Source organism: Sturnus vulgaris, chromosome 1 (genome assembly GCF_052056855.1).
Source record: "Sturnus vulgaris isolate bStuVul1 chromosome 1, bStuVul1.hap1, whole genome shotgun sequence".
In the NCBI taxonomy this organism is placed as follows: Eukaryota; Metazoa; Chordata; class Aves; order Passeriformes; family Sturnidae; genus Sturnus; species Sturnus vulgaris.
This window is the reverse complement of record NC_142243.1, coordinates 109270415-109285598: the sequence shown is the minus strand read 5'-3', so window position 1 is coordinate 109285598 and position 15184 is coordinate 109270415. Positions and strand designations below refer to the sequence as shown.

The following is a 15184-nucleotide window of genomic DNA, read 5'->3' as shown; positions in this document are numbered from 1 at the left end:
CTGCTCTTTAATTACATTCCAGAATATCTCATGCTGATATTTTGTAGTATTTAGAAATTGGAAACCTGTTTTCTTCAGTGTTTTACAAACAGAGAATTTATATGAATGGGAAGTAGCAAATACTGCCTGAGCTTGTTTGACGTGGCTTTTGAATTACTTGTTTTTTTATATTTTTGTACACACATAAAATGTATGTCTAGACTCTTAGTTCATGTAGATTTCTAAGATAGTAGTGCTTTTAAATGACTTAAAAAAATATTAGATACTGGAAAAATGTTTTCCTAAAGCAAATGTTACAGAAATCATATAGAAGTTGGATGCAAGTAAAAAGTAGCCTTTTTTGATTTATTTTGTAGAAACACATTTTTATCAGTTTTGCTCTCTGATGAGAATCTAAATGACAGCTACTCAGAATGGTCTGTGGGATGGAGGAACAGAAAATGCCATGTTAGTATGCTCTGATTTGTCTCATGGCAAGTTTTTATGGTGTGACAAAAATATTGCCTGCCCTCATCTCCTGTAGAGATTAAGTTAATCAGCCCAAGCTCAGTCTTGCTCCCTTGTAAGGACAGGCAAGAAAGACTTTGACAAGATTCCATGATTGTGGCAATGGTCCAGACAGCCCTGGCTCTCTTTCCTCTTGAGTTAAGATTTGTTTTCTCCCGTGTTTTAAAACCAAAAGAAAATCATGCTTTTGGACTACATAGTCTGCTGCATCCTCTTTGGGTGGGGGGCTTTCTCAGGTTCTGGAGTGCTGTGTAGGAAGAATGGTGTTAGGGAGGAGTTGACTTACTCTTTCGATGTAGCTGGAGAAGTTGGTAGAGGAGTTGCTTTTACAGTTATTTCTTAGCATTTTAGTATTTTTCATCCTTAAAATCGCAGTATATGAGCTTGGTGAAAATACCCAGTGCTGTAGAAGTTGAATACCACTGTTTGAAGTTCTGCTCTCTGTGTCTCATGCTTGAGCAAGTGTATTAGAAATGCATGTCTCATGCTTGAGCAATAGAAATGTTAGGGAAAAGCTTCTTACTTGGTGTATGGAGTCAGTGGCTTCAGTTTTCCTCAAACTTAAGTCTCAAAGCTTGAAAAGGAGCAAAGAAAAACTTACTTGCATGTCCCTGACAAGCTTGTAAGCATCATAAATCACATCTTTGGACTTTCTTGAAATTAAAAGTGTTGGATACTCTAACAGATTTCTAATACTCCCTCTCCTCCTCTAGTCTTGAAATACTGTACTTGTAAATCCCAGGTAAACTAGCTAATATTTTTGCAGTATTACATACTGTAAAATCCTTACTGATTTTAATGAGAGAGACTTGCAGTTTGTAGAAAGCCACCCTTAAGTTTTCTTGGACAGCTTTGGTTCTCTTCTGTCATTTCAGTACTGGAATGTGGAACCACGCTTTCATGTAGGTTTTGGATTTTAGAGTTACACCTTTCTTTTTTCTTATGAAGTCCAATGCATTCAGGATTTTAGTCATGATTCTACTATGCTGTCAGAAAGGGTAAAAAGAGTACTTAGAGAAGATTTGGTTTAAATCAGAGAACTGTAGAATGGTTTGTGTTGGAAGGGGCCTTAAAGATTACCTTGTTCCAACTCCCCTGCAATAGACAGACACTTTCCACTAGGCCAGGTTGCTCAAAGCCCTGTCCAACTTTTGGGGATCCCCCACTTCTCTGAGAGCATCTGTTGGGGGAGTATTTTTTGACCTGAAGGTAGTCACTGTTAGTGAATGGAATATATACTTAAACACCCAGTATTAATTAAAATGGTGTTACTAGTGGCATTGTCTGTATATGTTACCATTTCTTCTTCAGGTGGGTTTTGAAAGAGCTTGTCTCTTCACACTTAAAAAAGAAATTGCTTAAAGTTAATGGGTAAAAGCATGTTTTTTGAATTTATAAATTTGTAAATTTAATTCATTGGGTTGTGGACTCTGGAAACAATCTGTTAGCAGAACTGTTTTGTTCTACATTAGCAGTGAAAATCTCCCAAAAATGTGAAAAACTTGCTGTTTTGTTCCTGTTAGTTATAAAATCCTTTTAATTCAGACGAATCTTAGTGGTTGGAAGTAGAAGTAGCTTGTCTCTATCTAAAATAATTCTCATGGAATTTTTATAACCTTTTTAAAAAATAACATTACTTAAAAGTCATTTTTGTGGGTGTATTCATCATGGAAAATAGAACAAATATAGAAAAACGTTGGGTTTATGCATGCAGACATCTTTTTTATTGAAAGTGAAGTTTTTCTTTTAATCAATGCACGAAAATGTCTACGGACTTCACTAGGCAAAACTGCCTAACGATGTGCAAATTCTTAAATAGTGTTAAGTTCTTGTTTAGTTGCATATTTCAAATATCTACTTGACGTGTGATTGCTTGTGCTGGAATGTTTATTGCAGAAATGGAGCGAGAGCTCTGACAGGAGATTGCGCAATCAGAGAAGCTTCTCAGAGTTGATTCCTTGCTTCAGTTGTGCTTAACTTCCCATATTTTTCATTTTGCAGACTGGTTGGCATGTGACACTAAGGAAAGGCATATTGCTTTGCAAATCACTATTTCAGTTTCTACAGAGTTTTTTTTAGTATAATCCTTTCATAATCTTAATTTCTGGTCTTCTCTCATGGCTATTCACCTCTTGTTGCAGAAGTGTTTTGACTTGTAGAGTTTTAGGGAAGAATTTCTCTTTTGGTGGTGGGGAAGGGGAGATTTTGTACAGTGTTTCCAGACTGCTGGAAAAATTACCATGTTTGCACTCTTTCTTGAAAAGTTATTCAATGAATCGTCTGTATTCTGTTAAAAAAATTAAGTACTTTTGTTCTCAGCCTCTGTTTCCAGTTCTTGGGTTATTTTTCTGTGGGGTAGATATTATTACTAGCAGAGTTGGTTTTATTTTTTCTCTTGATGCACCTTTTTAGAGTCTTTTCTAAAGCATAATTATTGAACTAATATAATCTCCAGAGACTGAGTTGTCAAAGCTAAAGAGAGAACTTGTCTTTTTATTATTGTATAGTTTATTATTTATATCTGTGGTTAGCAGTTAGTTATGTTTGCAGCAAACATAATCCAGGTCAGGTGACAACAGGCTGCTAAGGTATTGTTGCTTTACAGAAAAATTAATATTCTTTCCATTGACGTATATGGCATACTTTGGTGTTAATATTTTTTGGTTATTATTATTACTTTTTATATTTATTATTATTATTATTATTATTATTATTATTATTATTATTATTATTATTATTATTATTATTATTATTTTGTTATTTAGATACACTTTTAAGACAAAACCATGGTGGGAGAGCTAGAAGCAGCAATTTAAGCTATTGATGGGAGAACTTAGGCTAGTTTTACTATAATGTAAAGCGAAGAGACATAAAGTTGCTTTACATATTCAACAGCTTTTACAAGAGCTAAAACATTTCTATTTATATTGTTTGCAGTAATTCCTGTGAACATGTTGGTGTCTTTCTAATTCAAATTTTGCCCAAGTGACTAAGGCTTACTTTCTGAAGTCAAGTTTCATGGATATCTGCCTGGAAAAAAATCTGGGAGGCAGACAGCAATTTCCTAGGCAATTTCCTAGATGTGGAGGGGGTTCTGTTTCTTTTGGTAAATACCACTATTTCTAAATGGAGTTGTGCAGTTTCTTTTCTTTTGTTGAAGTCTTTACTCAGCTCCTTGGAGGTTGCTGCAAAAGAAGCCTTTGAGCTGGGACTGTACCAGTTTGTCTTCATTCTTTCCTATCTCTGATCTGTCTATACCATTTTTTCGAAGGGAAGTTATGTACCAGTATTTGCATCCATAGTGTTAATTTCTATCCATATTACTTTTGGTTTCTAATGAGCATTCCTTAGAGTGTTGACTCCCATTGATCTAAATCGGTAGTTTTAAGTGTTTGTGTTTCAAATGAAAATGATGAGACTCCCAAATCAGAATGGCAGATCTCTGTGCTGCCTGTGGAAGAATCTGCCCTCACAGGATAACCAAGAAAGCTGTGGAGACCTCAAAGAGCATTTGCTGATGTCATTTACAAGTGATGTTTGGCTTTAAAAAAAAAAAAAAATTAAGTAGCTATTTTATAACTTAGTTGAGGGAACAGGGCTTGCCTTGTATTTTTGGTTAATACTATAACTTTGAGAAGTGAAAAGGATGTGAAGTCACTTTTTTCCACCACGAGGTATTTCTGTGGATAGTGTGTCAGGTTGTCTGCTCATCTCCAGTTGCAGTTGTTACAGTAGCTGGGAACTCTAGACCTGTGAGGCGTTTCCTAATGCCAAGTGCTGCAGTGCCTGTGGAATGCTGCTTCCATGGTGATAAACATCAGTCAGTTCTTTAACTACCAGTACTCCTACTTCTTCTAACACTATTTAAATATATATGTTTTAGGTGTACTTGTGTTAAACACATTTAGTACTGTTTTTTAGAAAAGGGCAGTTTTAATAAGCTGTAGTTACGCTTTATTTAATTCTAGTATTAGTCGAACATGGTTTGATAAATTTAAACCTAAAGTAGGCTTTCTATTTCCTGCACATTAAATTATAAAGAATCTCTGTAGCCTTCTAGATAGTTCCACAACTGCTTCAGTCTTATATAAAATATTCTTTTCATGGTAGAATGTGCCACGTTTGGTATAGAAGCTTTAAAGTTTGTAAAACCTGCCCACAGAGCATATTAACCAAAGCAAGTGAACTTTTTTAAGGAAATGAAACTGCAAGGATCCAGAGATCTCGCTTTCTGTGAAGTCAATCAGCATAATTTGACTTTATTGCAATCAACTTTTACTCCTGTTTCACATCTTCCTGATCTATTTTCAAATTATATGGTACGTGTTTTCTGCCTAGATTTTACTGAAATACATTCTTGGTGCTATATTGGTTTGTGTTCTTCATCATACTTGAAGACACTGCTCTCTCATCTGATAGTTGTTCCTAAAGATGCAATACTAAGAGAAATTAATTCTGATGGCAAATTGAAATAATAAAGCAGTAATGTAATAAATTGAAGTTTGGATGTAAAGACTATCGACCACAAGAAATTATGTAGCATAGTAAAATTAATGTTGTAATATAATGATAGAATCTGCAGGGGAAAGAAACACCCACTGAAGTACATTTTCTGGAATGCATCTTCAAACAATGTCAGTTTTCCATAATTTTAGGCATAAAATAGTCTCACAAGTAAGTGTCATTCAGAACAGATCTAGTGATTCAAGATTTCTCCATCTAGGCAGTGGACAGAGAGGGGCTCTGATGTGAAGGATCTATGACTTGCCCTCTGTTTTAGCCAAAGACTGAAGCGTGTGGGTGGGTGCTGGCAGTACTCCAGCACGCTTACTGTATAAAAGTTGATTTCACAGATTTGCACTGCATTTTCTTTTAGTTTATTTTAGGAGATGCTTCAGGTGGTAAGATCCATTGCTGGAGTGAGGAAACAGCAACATCCAGAAGTGCATGTGAAAAAACATTACTACTTGTAATGTCTCTTGGTCTGTAGACTTGCACCTGAGGTTTCCTAAAGTGTAATATGGATGTAACAGTATTGAGAGGCCTTTTGGCTCTGGTGTTTCAGTGGGTATTTTGATGCATGTGTTTGTGTCTATCAATATAAATTGAGATATCTGTACTGATTTATAATCTGGTGAGTGATGTAGGAAATGTATATTCTAGGAATTTGTCAGTGCAAGTGTTGAACAGCTATTGTTTGAACAGAGGGCAAGTACGTGTACTTACACATGGAACTGCTCAGAATGTGGGTGAAGTTTGGAACTACATTTGGAATAACCCTTTAAAAAGGCCAAAATCAAAGCAATAATCCATACCGCCTTCAATAACGCTGCATTGAAGTTTTAAGATCTCCTTATTCAGATGTTGAATCTTCACTGAGTCAAACTCCTAGGTCGTTATCGAATTAACATCCCACCCCCCAATTTTTATTTTTGAAAGGCTATCTGTTTAACCAAATTTGCAAGAACTCCTATGAGTATTGTAGGATACTAGGAAGCAAGGAGCTCTATAGAGTTGTGTTGTGCTGGGTGATGAATCAAGGGCCTTTTACTCAGGCTCACGTGTCAGTTTGTGTACTTTGCCTGCTCTAACAATTTAATGGAAGTTCTTAAGTGAAGTGCCTTAACTCTGTCTACATTGTCTTGTCCACTTTAAAGATGAAGTGTTAAATTGCAGTTTTCTCTTATTTGGACAGCAAAATTAATGAGTGTGATTAACTTGAAACTTAATGGGATCTTTTGTGTACTTGATTAGAGATAGATAAATGTAGCACTATTGCCATACTTGACCAGAGTATTCACTTATGTATGACAGGACATTATTATGACTTATGATGAACACGTGCAAATCAAGGTCAGTTGAGTTTGTTGATTTGAAAGTACGGGGGGGTGAAGCTCATAGTACTATAGAGATAGGAAAATGGCTACAATTCAGAGAACTAAAATACAGATAGTTAACAGTTGTAGAAGTTAAGACTTATTTTCATCTTTTGAAAAAAAGGAAAAGTGGCAAAGAATTTAAACTTGGGTAACTGCCAGTCTGTCCAAGGAATGCAAATTTTGTATGCTGGTAATACTCATTAAGTATTTTTTTAGTGCTTTGAATGTTGAATAAATAGTAAAATAATCAAGTGTCTCAATAACAAAGTTTCGCCTGAATTTAATGTATTTTTATTTATTATATGCTAGATGATACTGTATCATAATGAAATGGGTATGAAATAAAATGATAAAATTTCAAAATATAAAAATACTAAAATTATACCCTGATAATATAGATAATGTACTTCATTTTCTACTTTATATCACTTATGAATCATGAGATGTTTTGCTAAATTGGAATTGATTGATGGTGTATATTTTCAAATATCTATAAAATTGTATTCCTATTTATTCATGCTTCTGAATAAAACCAATATTACATAATTGTAGTGAGTTTTCAGATTAGGAAATGTAGTTGCAGAGTGAAGAAGTCTAGTATAGTCATTGTAGTATTGGCAGTTTGATGCATTAAAACTTTGCAAGTAGGTATAGGCCAAAATTTGGGAAAAAAAATCCAGTTAACGTGTGACTGCTTAAGACAAACTGAAGAAAATAGTTCTATTTTAGATGAGTCTAATGAAAAGAAGTTAGTGTAACAACCTGAGAAGTTCAGTGTTAATAGATTGTGTAGTTAATGTATGTGTTAATGATAAGTTTTATGTTACAGCATTCTGTATTTCTAGAACTGAAGGCAAAGTAATGGAAAAGGCTGTTTGACTTGGCTAGTTGTATGAGTAGATGAATGAGTGAAAAGCTGGTGATCCATATTCAAAACAGATTGGTAATGGAGTTTAAGAGGTGTATGGTATTTCACAGTCATAAGGGATCTAAAATGGTGAATAATGATAAATTAATGATGGTAGAGCAGTAAAAACTAAAGATCTAGCAAATCAAAGAATAAATTAATACTTTGTAGTGCCTGGCTGATTAAAAGTGGTAGGTAAAATTTATCATTGAATGTTGAGTGAGTTCATGGGAGAAAAACCTCTCATCTTTATCTACTAATGTTGAGCTAGCTTTGATTTGTAATGCCTACTTTTGTGAAAGAATCAATCTAATACATAGTGACTATAAAAACTAACCAGATATTTTGGGGAACAACTGAAAATATAATGAAGCACAGAACAGGAACTGTTGTAATGCATTGTGTACTTTAGATGTGCTCACAGCTTACATACAACATGCAATTTCTCCACATGTACCCCTGCCCCAGTTAAAAAGTACATGGTGGAAATAACAAATCACCAAAGGGTGATGATGTGGGGATTGAAATGGCTTTCATACAAGGATAATTGGAAGAGAGTTGACCAATGGTGAAATGCTGCACGTGTGTGAAGCTGTGTCTTGGGGGAGGTGGATAAAGATTCCTTGTCCCTTTTTTGGCTGAAGAGTGATAAGCTTGAAATGAGGTACTTATATAGCCTACAGCTGGTGAAATTCATATCTGTGCAATGCTGCAAGTGCAAGAAACTAAAACAGAGAAAACATTTAGAGAAAAATCACCAAAGAAAATGTTGCCTAGAAAAATTTTGTTATAGTTAGCTATGACAGTGCCATTTCTGGCTAACACATACACCTGAGCAGTACTTGCTCATATCCTGGACACCCTTACTGTCATCTCCAGAGCCAATCTATGCATCTAGACTGATTTCTGATTTTATTCCATGTAACTATGCCTTTTAAACTTTTAAGTTTGGTGTAGTAATGAATGAAATGAAACCAACAGAATATATGGAATTGTTGGTTTCATAAGGAAGAACTCTGCATATTGTATCGACTCCCTAATGTTCCTTTTTAAAAAAAATTAAGGATAAAATGAGGTAACTTAAATAGATAATGAAACTATTGATGATTTAATTGAATGAATGTGATATAGAAAAGGCTGTATCAGACCATGAAACTGACCAAAGAACATTAGAGATGAAGTTTTTCCCCCATTCTTTTTTAATCACTTCTGAAATACTGTTACCATGTAAGTGGAGGTATAAACCAATTTATTTTAGTAATCTAATTTAACTGCTAAAAGGAAAATGTCTGAAATGACCTGAAAGCTAAATAGGAAGATTGCTCTGTAATGACAAAATAAGGTAGAACTTAGCTGAAAATGCCTCTAAGCCACAATATGTTTCCAAGAAGTATGGAATGTGGTGTATTTGAAAAAGATACATACTGAAAATATATGGAACCCATCCAAGTGGAGGAAAAATCCATCACAAAGATGAGACTGCCTTATTTTAATAAAGTGCATGGAATTATTGGAGGTATGATTGCCTATTATAATGACATCTTGCCATCCTTTAAGAGGAGAAGATTATGGCTACTGTAGGTCTTGATAGAAAGATGATTTCCCTTTCTTTCTGTGTTGGCAAAAAAGATGACATACTGAAAGATTGAGCAAGATGCAATGAAGAAAGATGAAAGATGAGCTATCTCTGCTGCCACTGGCAGTAATGATCATGTCTCATTTGGCCTTTTCCCTGTTTCTGCAAGCCATTATTTCTACAGCTCCATAGTATATTCACATCTCTCTGGCATGCACCACTTTGAGCTTGTGTACTCCTCCCTGTTTGTCCACCAGTGAAAACACTTAAAAATAGCTGTGCTTCTGTGCTTCCCTTTGTGCTGGGACAGCTTGTAGTGTTTGCAAGTTCTTCTGCTTTAGCTGATGTAAGTGAAATCGACTGTTTCATGTTTTATGTTATATTCTAGGTATCACAAATATTTTACTTCCATTAATTATGATTCCATAAAATTACTTCAAGCTTAGTCTTGCATTTGCAGTCTGACACTAAAATAGTACCAAGCTGTTTTTTTTTCTTCAGAAACTTACTTCAGTCAAAGAAAATAATTATTTTGAGAGTTAAGGATTTGCAGGTCTCTTAATTATAGAATATCACCCATCCATACGTTTTTTAAAAGGAAGTTTTGAACCAGGATAGTTTATTCTCTTGATACTGTAGTGAAGGGGAGCTGATTCTTGAAGAGCCTTTTAAATAAACAATTCTTGACATGTTGCTTCCTTAGATATTGTTTGCATGATCCTGAGATACGATTTGAAATGAATAGGAGATCGATAGCTTGAATTTGTATTTTAGAGTTTTTTAGTTAAGTATTTTAATTGATAGAGTTCATATCTAAGAACTGGAAGGTGAAGAACAGAACAGGGAATATTGTACATGGTGAATTCTGAATTAAACAGTATTGAAATTGGCTTTTGCCAGTTAGAAGTGAATTTATATACTTTTCCCCATCTTTAATTTGAAGCTTTTTAAAATAACACAGCAAAATAGCTAACATGCCTGAGACACCAAGGAAACCATGACATTTTCTGTACCTTATGCTTCTTTTGGCATGGGCTTACATTTTAGTATTTTGAAAGAAACCGTATGATACAAAAGTAAGATTGAAGTTATTAATTTATACATATTCTTATTTTTCATATTCAGTATTTAAAACCTCCCTTCCTATAAAGACTGAATTTTGGCTTTTGAAGCAAACCCTGAATTGAAACAGATAATTGTACAACCCTAGAGCCAACCAGGATTTGAGACTTTTGTGCTTCTGCCTAGCATGTGGAAGTTCTGTTAGCTGTGAACCTGGACAAATGCATTGACTCTACAGATTTGAAGGCTTCACAGGAGATTGAGCCCCAAATTTTGACAGTTCATTGCTATCTCTAAATTGCTTTTAAAAATCACTGGATGGGACCCAGCAGCCTCCTAGCTGATGTTTTCCTACTGCTTCACACAGCATGGAGATAAATGCACAGAAGCTACTGGTGGACTTTGTACTGCTGTGCAAGCAGTTGTCATGGTTCCCCGTTGAATTTTTTCAACAGAACCTAAGAATTGAATTTTTTTCCTGTATATTTACCATATATCTTTGTAAAAAGTGTCTTTTGGTAGTTTGCACTAAGTTACAGTTACCCTGCCTGCGTGTCTTTATTTTTGCATCTGTCCAGATTGTTGTTGGCCTCTTACTCTCTTATTTCTACTACTCATCCATTAAATGTTGTTTCCTTGCTATTTGCTTTCCCTTTTCATCATCAGTGTCAGTCCAAAAAGATGAACCTTTAATACACAAGATGCAAACCCTGAATTTATTTTAGAGAAGTGAAATACTGTGATGCTTTTCTTGGTTTGTATAGTTTTCATTTTAACATTTCTTAGTTCAAAATGAGCCGGTGTATGCAGAGGCAGCTTAAAAAAGGAATGTTTTTGTGAAATTGACAATTTTAATAATATCCAGCATTTAAAGTAATACCGGTTATCCTTGCAGCAACCCATTTTCAAATTCTAGCATGATTTTACTGTTTATTATATCTGAAGTAAATAATTTCTATCTCACATACTTTAAAAGTGAGGACTGCAAGCCAAGAAATAATTTTGATTTTGATAGCACTTGGGATTCTTTATAGTTAAAAGTCAGTCGTAAAGACTGAGGTGAAAAATAGGTTTGAATTTGAAGTGAAAGATCAAAGACTAATATTTCAGTCTAAATCAAATGTATTCTCAACTATATATTCCCGGAAAATAAGCTTCCAAAAAGCTTATGCTCCTTATGCTCTAGCTTTTGTTCAGGCGTAGTTCAGGCATAGTTACTTATATACTTAGCAAAGATTGATGGATCAGTTTTCAATCCTGAAAAAAGGATAGAAAAATCCTTTTAAAAGCTGAAAGCAATCAAATTAGGTCTAGTCAGATCTGAACTGTTCAGATCAAAGATATGTCTGGTCTAATATCTATCTCACTCCAAGCAGGTTACAAATAGCTAACATAAACACCTAGCTATGAATGGACAAGTAAATAGCAGTACATCTCTGTCATGCTTTATTATCATCCATCAATTTGTATTTTAAGATCTTTCTTTTTGCAGTTGTCACTTACACAATACTTACCTGAGAGAGAGGACTCCCTAATGCGCTTTAATTCTTTGTTAATAGTTCCCTAGAGCACTGGATCATTCTCAGTGGAAGCCGTATCTGTGGTTTTCAGCCAAAACACTGGGTTTAGTTTTTCTCCAGGAAGATGCTACCCACTGACGAGTCATTTATACCTAGGGAAAAACATAGTCTTAAACTTCAAGTCACAGAATTCACAGCACTAAATGAGACTTTAAAACTTTCTCCTTCTTTGTTGTATTTTTCTGTTGGGTTTTTTGATGATGTTTGATTTGCTCTTGTTTATAGGGATGTATGCTGTGGTAGAAGTGCCAGATGGGCTTGTGGCTGTTTGCTTCTGGATTTAAGTTGGAATGTATAAAGCCAACATCTTGTTAATGAGAATTCACACTGAATTCAGTGGATAAAATGCAGGGGTTTCATTCTGAGAATTAAATTACTATCATTGTCCTATTTGCCAGTTTCCACTTCATGTTCAAGTGCCTACTGCGTGATGCACTGTGACTTTTTAATATTACTGAACTTCACTAGAACTGCTATTTGTTCTTTTCTGTGTTTTGGAAAAGTAATTATTTTCATGTAAGTATGGAGCTAATTAAGGTAATTAATGATACATAGAAGCATATGGAATTAAATTTTGATGAGTCCCATGGAAGTGAAGGAGTAACAGCTGTTTCATGTAACTGCTAGCAGTCATTAAATAAATGTGAATGATTTCATTTGCATGGAAGATTGATAGAGACAACTGGTTTTTTATCTTGGCTCTTCAGTTAGCAGCACGTGCAATTATTTTTCCAAATACTTAATTTTGCTTTTTGTTTTGTTTGTTTCTTTTTCAGGATGGATTAGATGCTTTGGTATATGACTTGGATTTTCCTGCCTTAAGAAAAAACAAGAACATTGATAACTTCTTAAACAGGTGTAAGTATTTAATGTTTAATTTACTAAATAACAGAAGTCTGTAATATCAAAAAGAAAACACCTAGGTCTTTGAAAGGCAGCTAGGGATTTGGGATGCATTGAGTTTTTGGGTGCAAGTGTCTTATTTATTTATTTCCCACTGAGAAGTGACAGCTGCCTTTGCAGATCTCATCCCCAGCAATTGAATGTCCAATCTGTTGCCCTGTAAATGGCCTTGTCTGCAGCGGCACAGAGCCTTTTAGGAGAAAGGCCTCTTGTCTTTGTTAGAGCAACTCACTGGATTCCTACAACTTGTTTTTTAATTTCATGTACTAAGATATCATAAGCAATTAACAGTGAAAATGACATAGTGATGTATACAATGTCATGCAATCGTATTAAATATTTGTTCGCTAGCAGACTGAAGCATGTATTTTGTAAGCTTTTGGGTTTTTTAATATAAAAGGTCTCTTTTCATTAAAATCTTATACTGCATAGCTGAAGAATTTACTTTTGAATGCAGCTGATGTGTCTGCTGAGTTCTCTTCATTTACTCTGTATTTTTCCACTACCAGATTTCCTGCACATTATAATAACATTTTAAAGTAAGAAAAGTTGATTTTTAATAGAAATAATAGTTCCGTGATTTTCATAATTAAAAAAAAGACCACAAACAACGAAAACCCCCAAAAGGTATTTATGATACAAAACTTTTCTGAAGGCTGCCAAACTGACAAATTCTGAAGATTGTGGCAGAAATGTTCGCTGATTGAAGACTTGCTTCTGCCTGTAGACTAAATGGGCAAAACTTGAAATTAAGCTAATACTGGTAGATTTTTATAGGTTTAAGCAATTCAGTTGAATTCTATAATAAATGGGTTTTCTTGTGGTAAATATAATGTGACTAAAATAATTTTTGTCTTTGCTTTGAAATTTATATGTTTTTTTTTTCCTGTTTCCACAGTGTTTTCAAATGGTTTATTGGGTGCAACTGTAACCTATGATAGTGAATTTGTGGTGTTTATTTTACTTTAATCTCCATTTGTGTGAATATTTGAGTCCACTAGATCTAGTTGATGGCTCACTTGCCTGTAAGCTGGTTACTGAAAGCCTAAGCTCAAATGTTCTGTTTAACTTCTCACAGTTCAGACTGTATTGATACCATATGCTGAGTTACATGCACATTTTGTATACTCAGTTATTTACTGAGAAGGTGTGGTGAAACTCTTGGAGAAAAGAGAAGTTGTATCAGGCAAAGGAAGTACTCATTGCAACAGATAATTTGAATGTAATTTTTATGAGTAGTGAAATCATTAGTGAGTCTCAAAAAGCTTCACTTCTGCAATTTGGGGCTGAGTGAAACAAAAATGTTACAACCTGATAATGAATATCTTTTAGGTATAAATTATGTACTGTTGTAAAATGTGACCTGAAGTAATCTGAAGGTAGGGAACAGAACACATTAGTTCCCTTGAAACTGCCTTTGAAATATTAACTTGCAGTGTTTGCTGAAATATGAAAGCAAGCTGTGGATGTATGAGTAGAGGCTTTAGAGGGAACTGTGAAGTCTAGTTTGCCTTGAATTTCTATTAAAAAGAAAAAAGACATTTTCATGTTTATTTAATTTTATTAGAAGACTCTTTAAAATATGTTTTTGCAGTATTCACTGCCTGATTTGCAACGTTATTGCAGAAATTTAAAATAAATTTCTAGATGGCAAATTAAATGGGAGTTTGCTTCCTTTATTTGATACACTGATTGCCTTATCGCTTCTTTACTTCTCCCTAATTTACATTGTATATATTTGTGGGGCCTCCAAAAGCTGCCTCTACCGGCTGATGTTGTGAGAATGATTTTTGCAAATGTAGAACCTTATTGTTTCTCTACCATATAGGATTAAAAGAAAAAAGAAATTATTATTAGAGGTATCTGAGAGCCCTGCTTTGCAGTGGTGACTCAGTTTATTTCAAGACAACATCTGAGCTTAATACTGAAGTTCAGGGCAGGTTGGAGAGAGTGACTTTTGCCGTGGGAGCCACCCCAGCTGTTCATACAGCACCAGCTGGCCAGGTCCTCCTCTGGTCCTGGGAGATAAGGAACTGCCTATTGAAGTATATTGCAGCCTGATAAACCTTGTTTAACACGTCTTAGAATATGGACACTGGGAATTTCCAGCGCTGTTGTTACTGTAACATGTTGTCTGAAGATAACTGAGTGTTAGTACGTATCTCGAGCAGTGAATTTCAGTTTGCAACTGATCACAAGCTTGGCTTACATTATTTTAAAATCCTTAGTTTAGGTTTCTTTTCAGATGTATTTTCCTTAATTCTGCTTTGTTCATAAGCAAGGCTTGTGATTGAATACCATGTAAAGGATTCATATTTTGCTTAAGCTTTTTCATTCAGAAGAGATGAACCTCCTGTTGAGAGATTACTAAGCAGGAAGTTAACAATAGCTAGAAAATTGCTGTCATAAAAATTGCTGCATTTTAGTTCTGTGAAGTCTTGCTCCTCCTCTTCTGTAAGCCAGTTGTCACCAGGGCAAATAAGGCAATGCATTATTTGTTGGAGCTACTGACCCTATGTGAAAGGATTTGTCAGAGTTTAGAATTTTGCTATAATTTCCTGGAATCAGCCTGTGTTATGCTGCATTGTAAATGGTTGATTTACATTATATAGTAATGCTTCAGAGTATTTATTCAAACAGAACTGTGTTTGTTCCTCTTGAGGTAATAAAATCTTACTGAATTTTTATTGTAGGTAGGCTACTTTTGTTTTAGATTGTGGCCTGTGTAGGTAGAAATCTAGTAATAATTTTCTGTCAACTGCTTTGTCAG

The 15184-nt window shown here is 34.7% G+C and overlaps 1 protein-coding gene across 3 annotated transcripts in view; it reads left to right on the top strand.

Moving 5' to 3' along the window:
• The window catches only part of ROCK1 (Rho associated coiled-coil containing protein kinase 1), an 83221-nt gene that overhangs the window by 19333 nt on the left and 48704 nt on the right, over nucleotides 1-15184 (top strand). For all 3 annotated transcript variants that reach the window (XR_015807032.1, XM_014871280.2, XM_014871279.2), the window contains exon 2: nucleotides 12288-12369. Coding sequence is in view for 2 of the 3 variants with exons in the window: in XM_014871280.2 (XP_014726766.1) it covers nucleotides 12288-12369 (82 nt within the window). In the remaining variant the exon portion in view is untranslated. The remainder of the gene's footprint in view (nucleotides 1-12287; nucleotides 12370-15184) is intronic.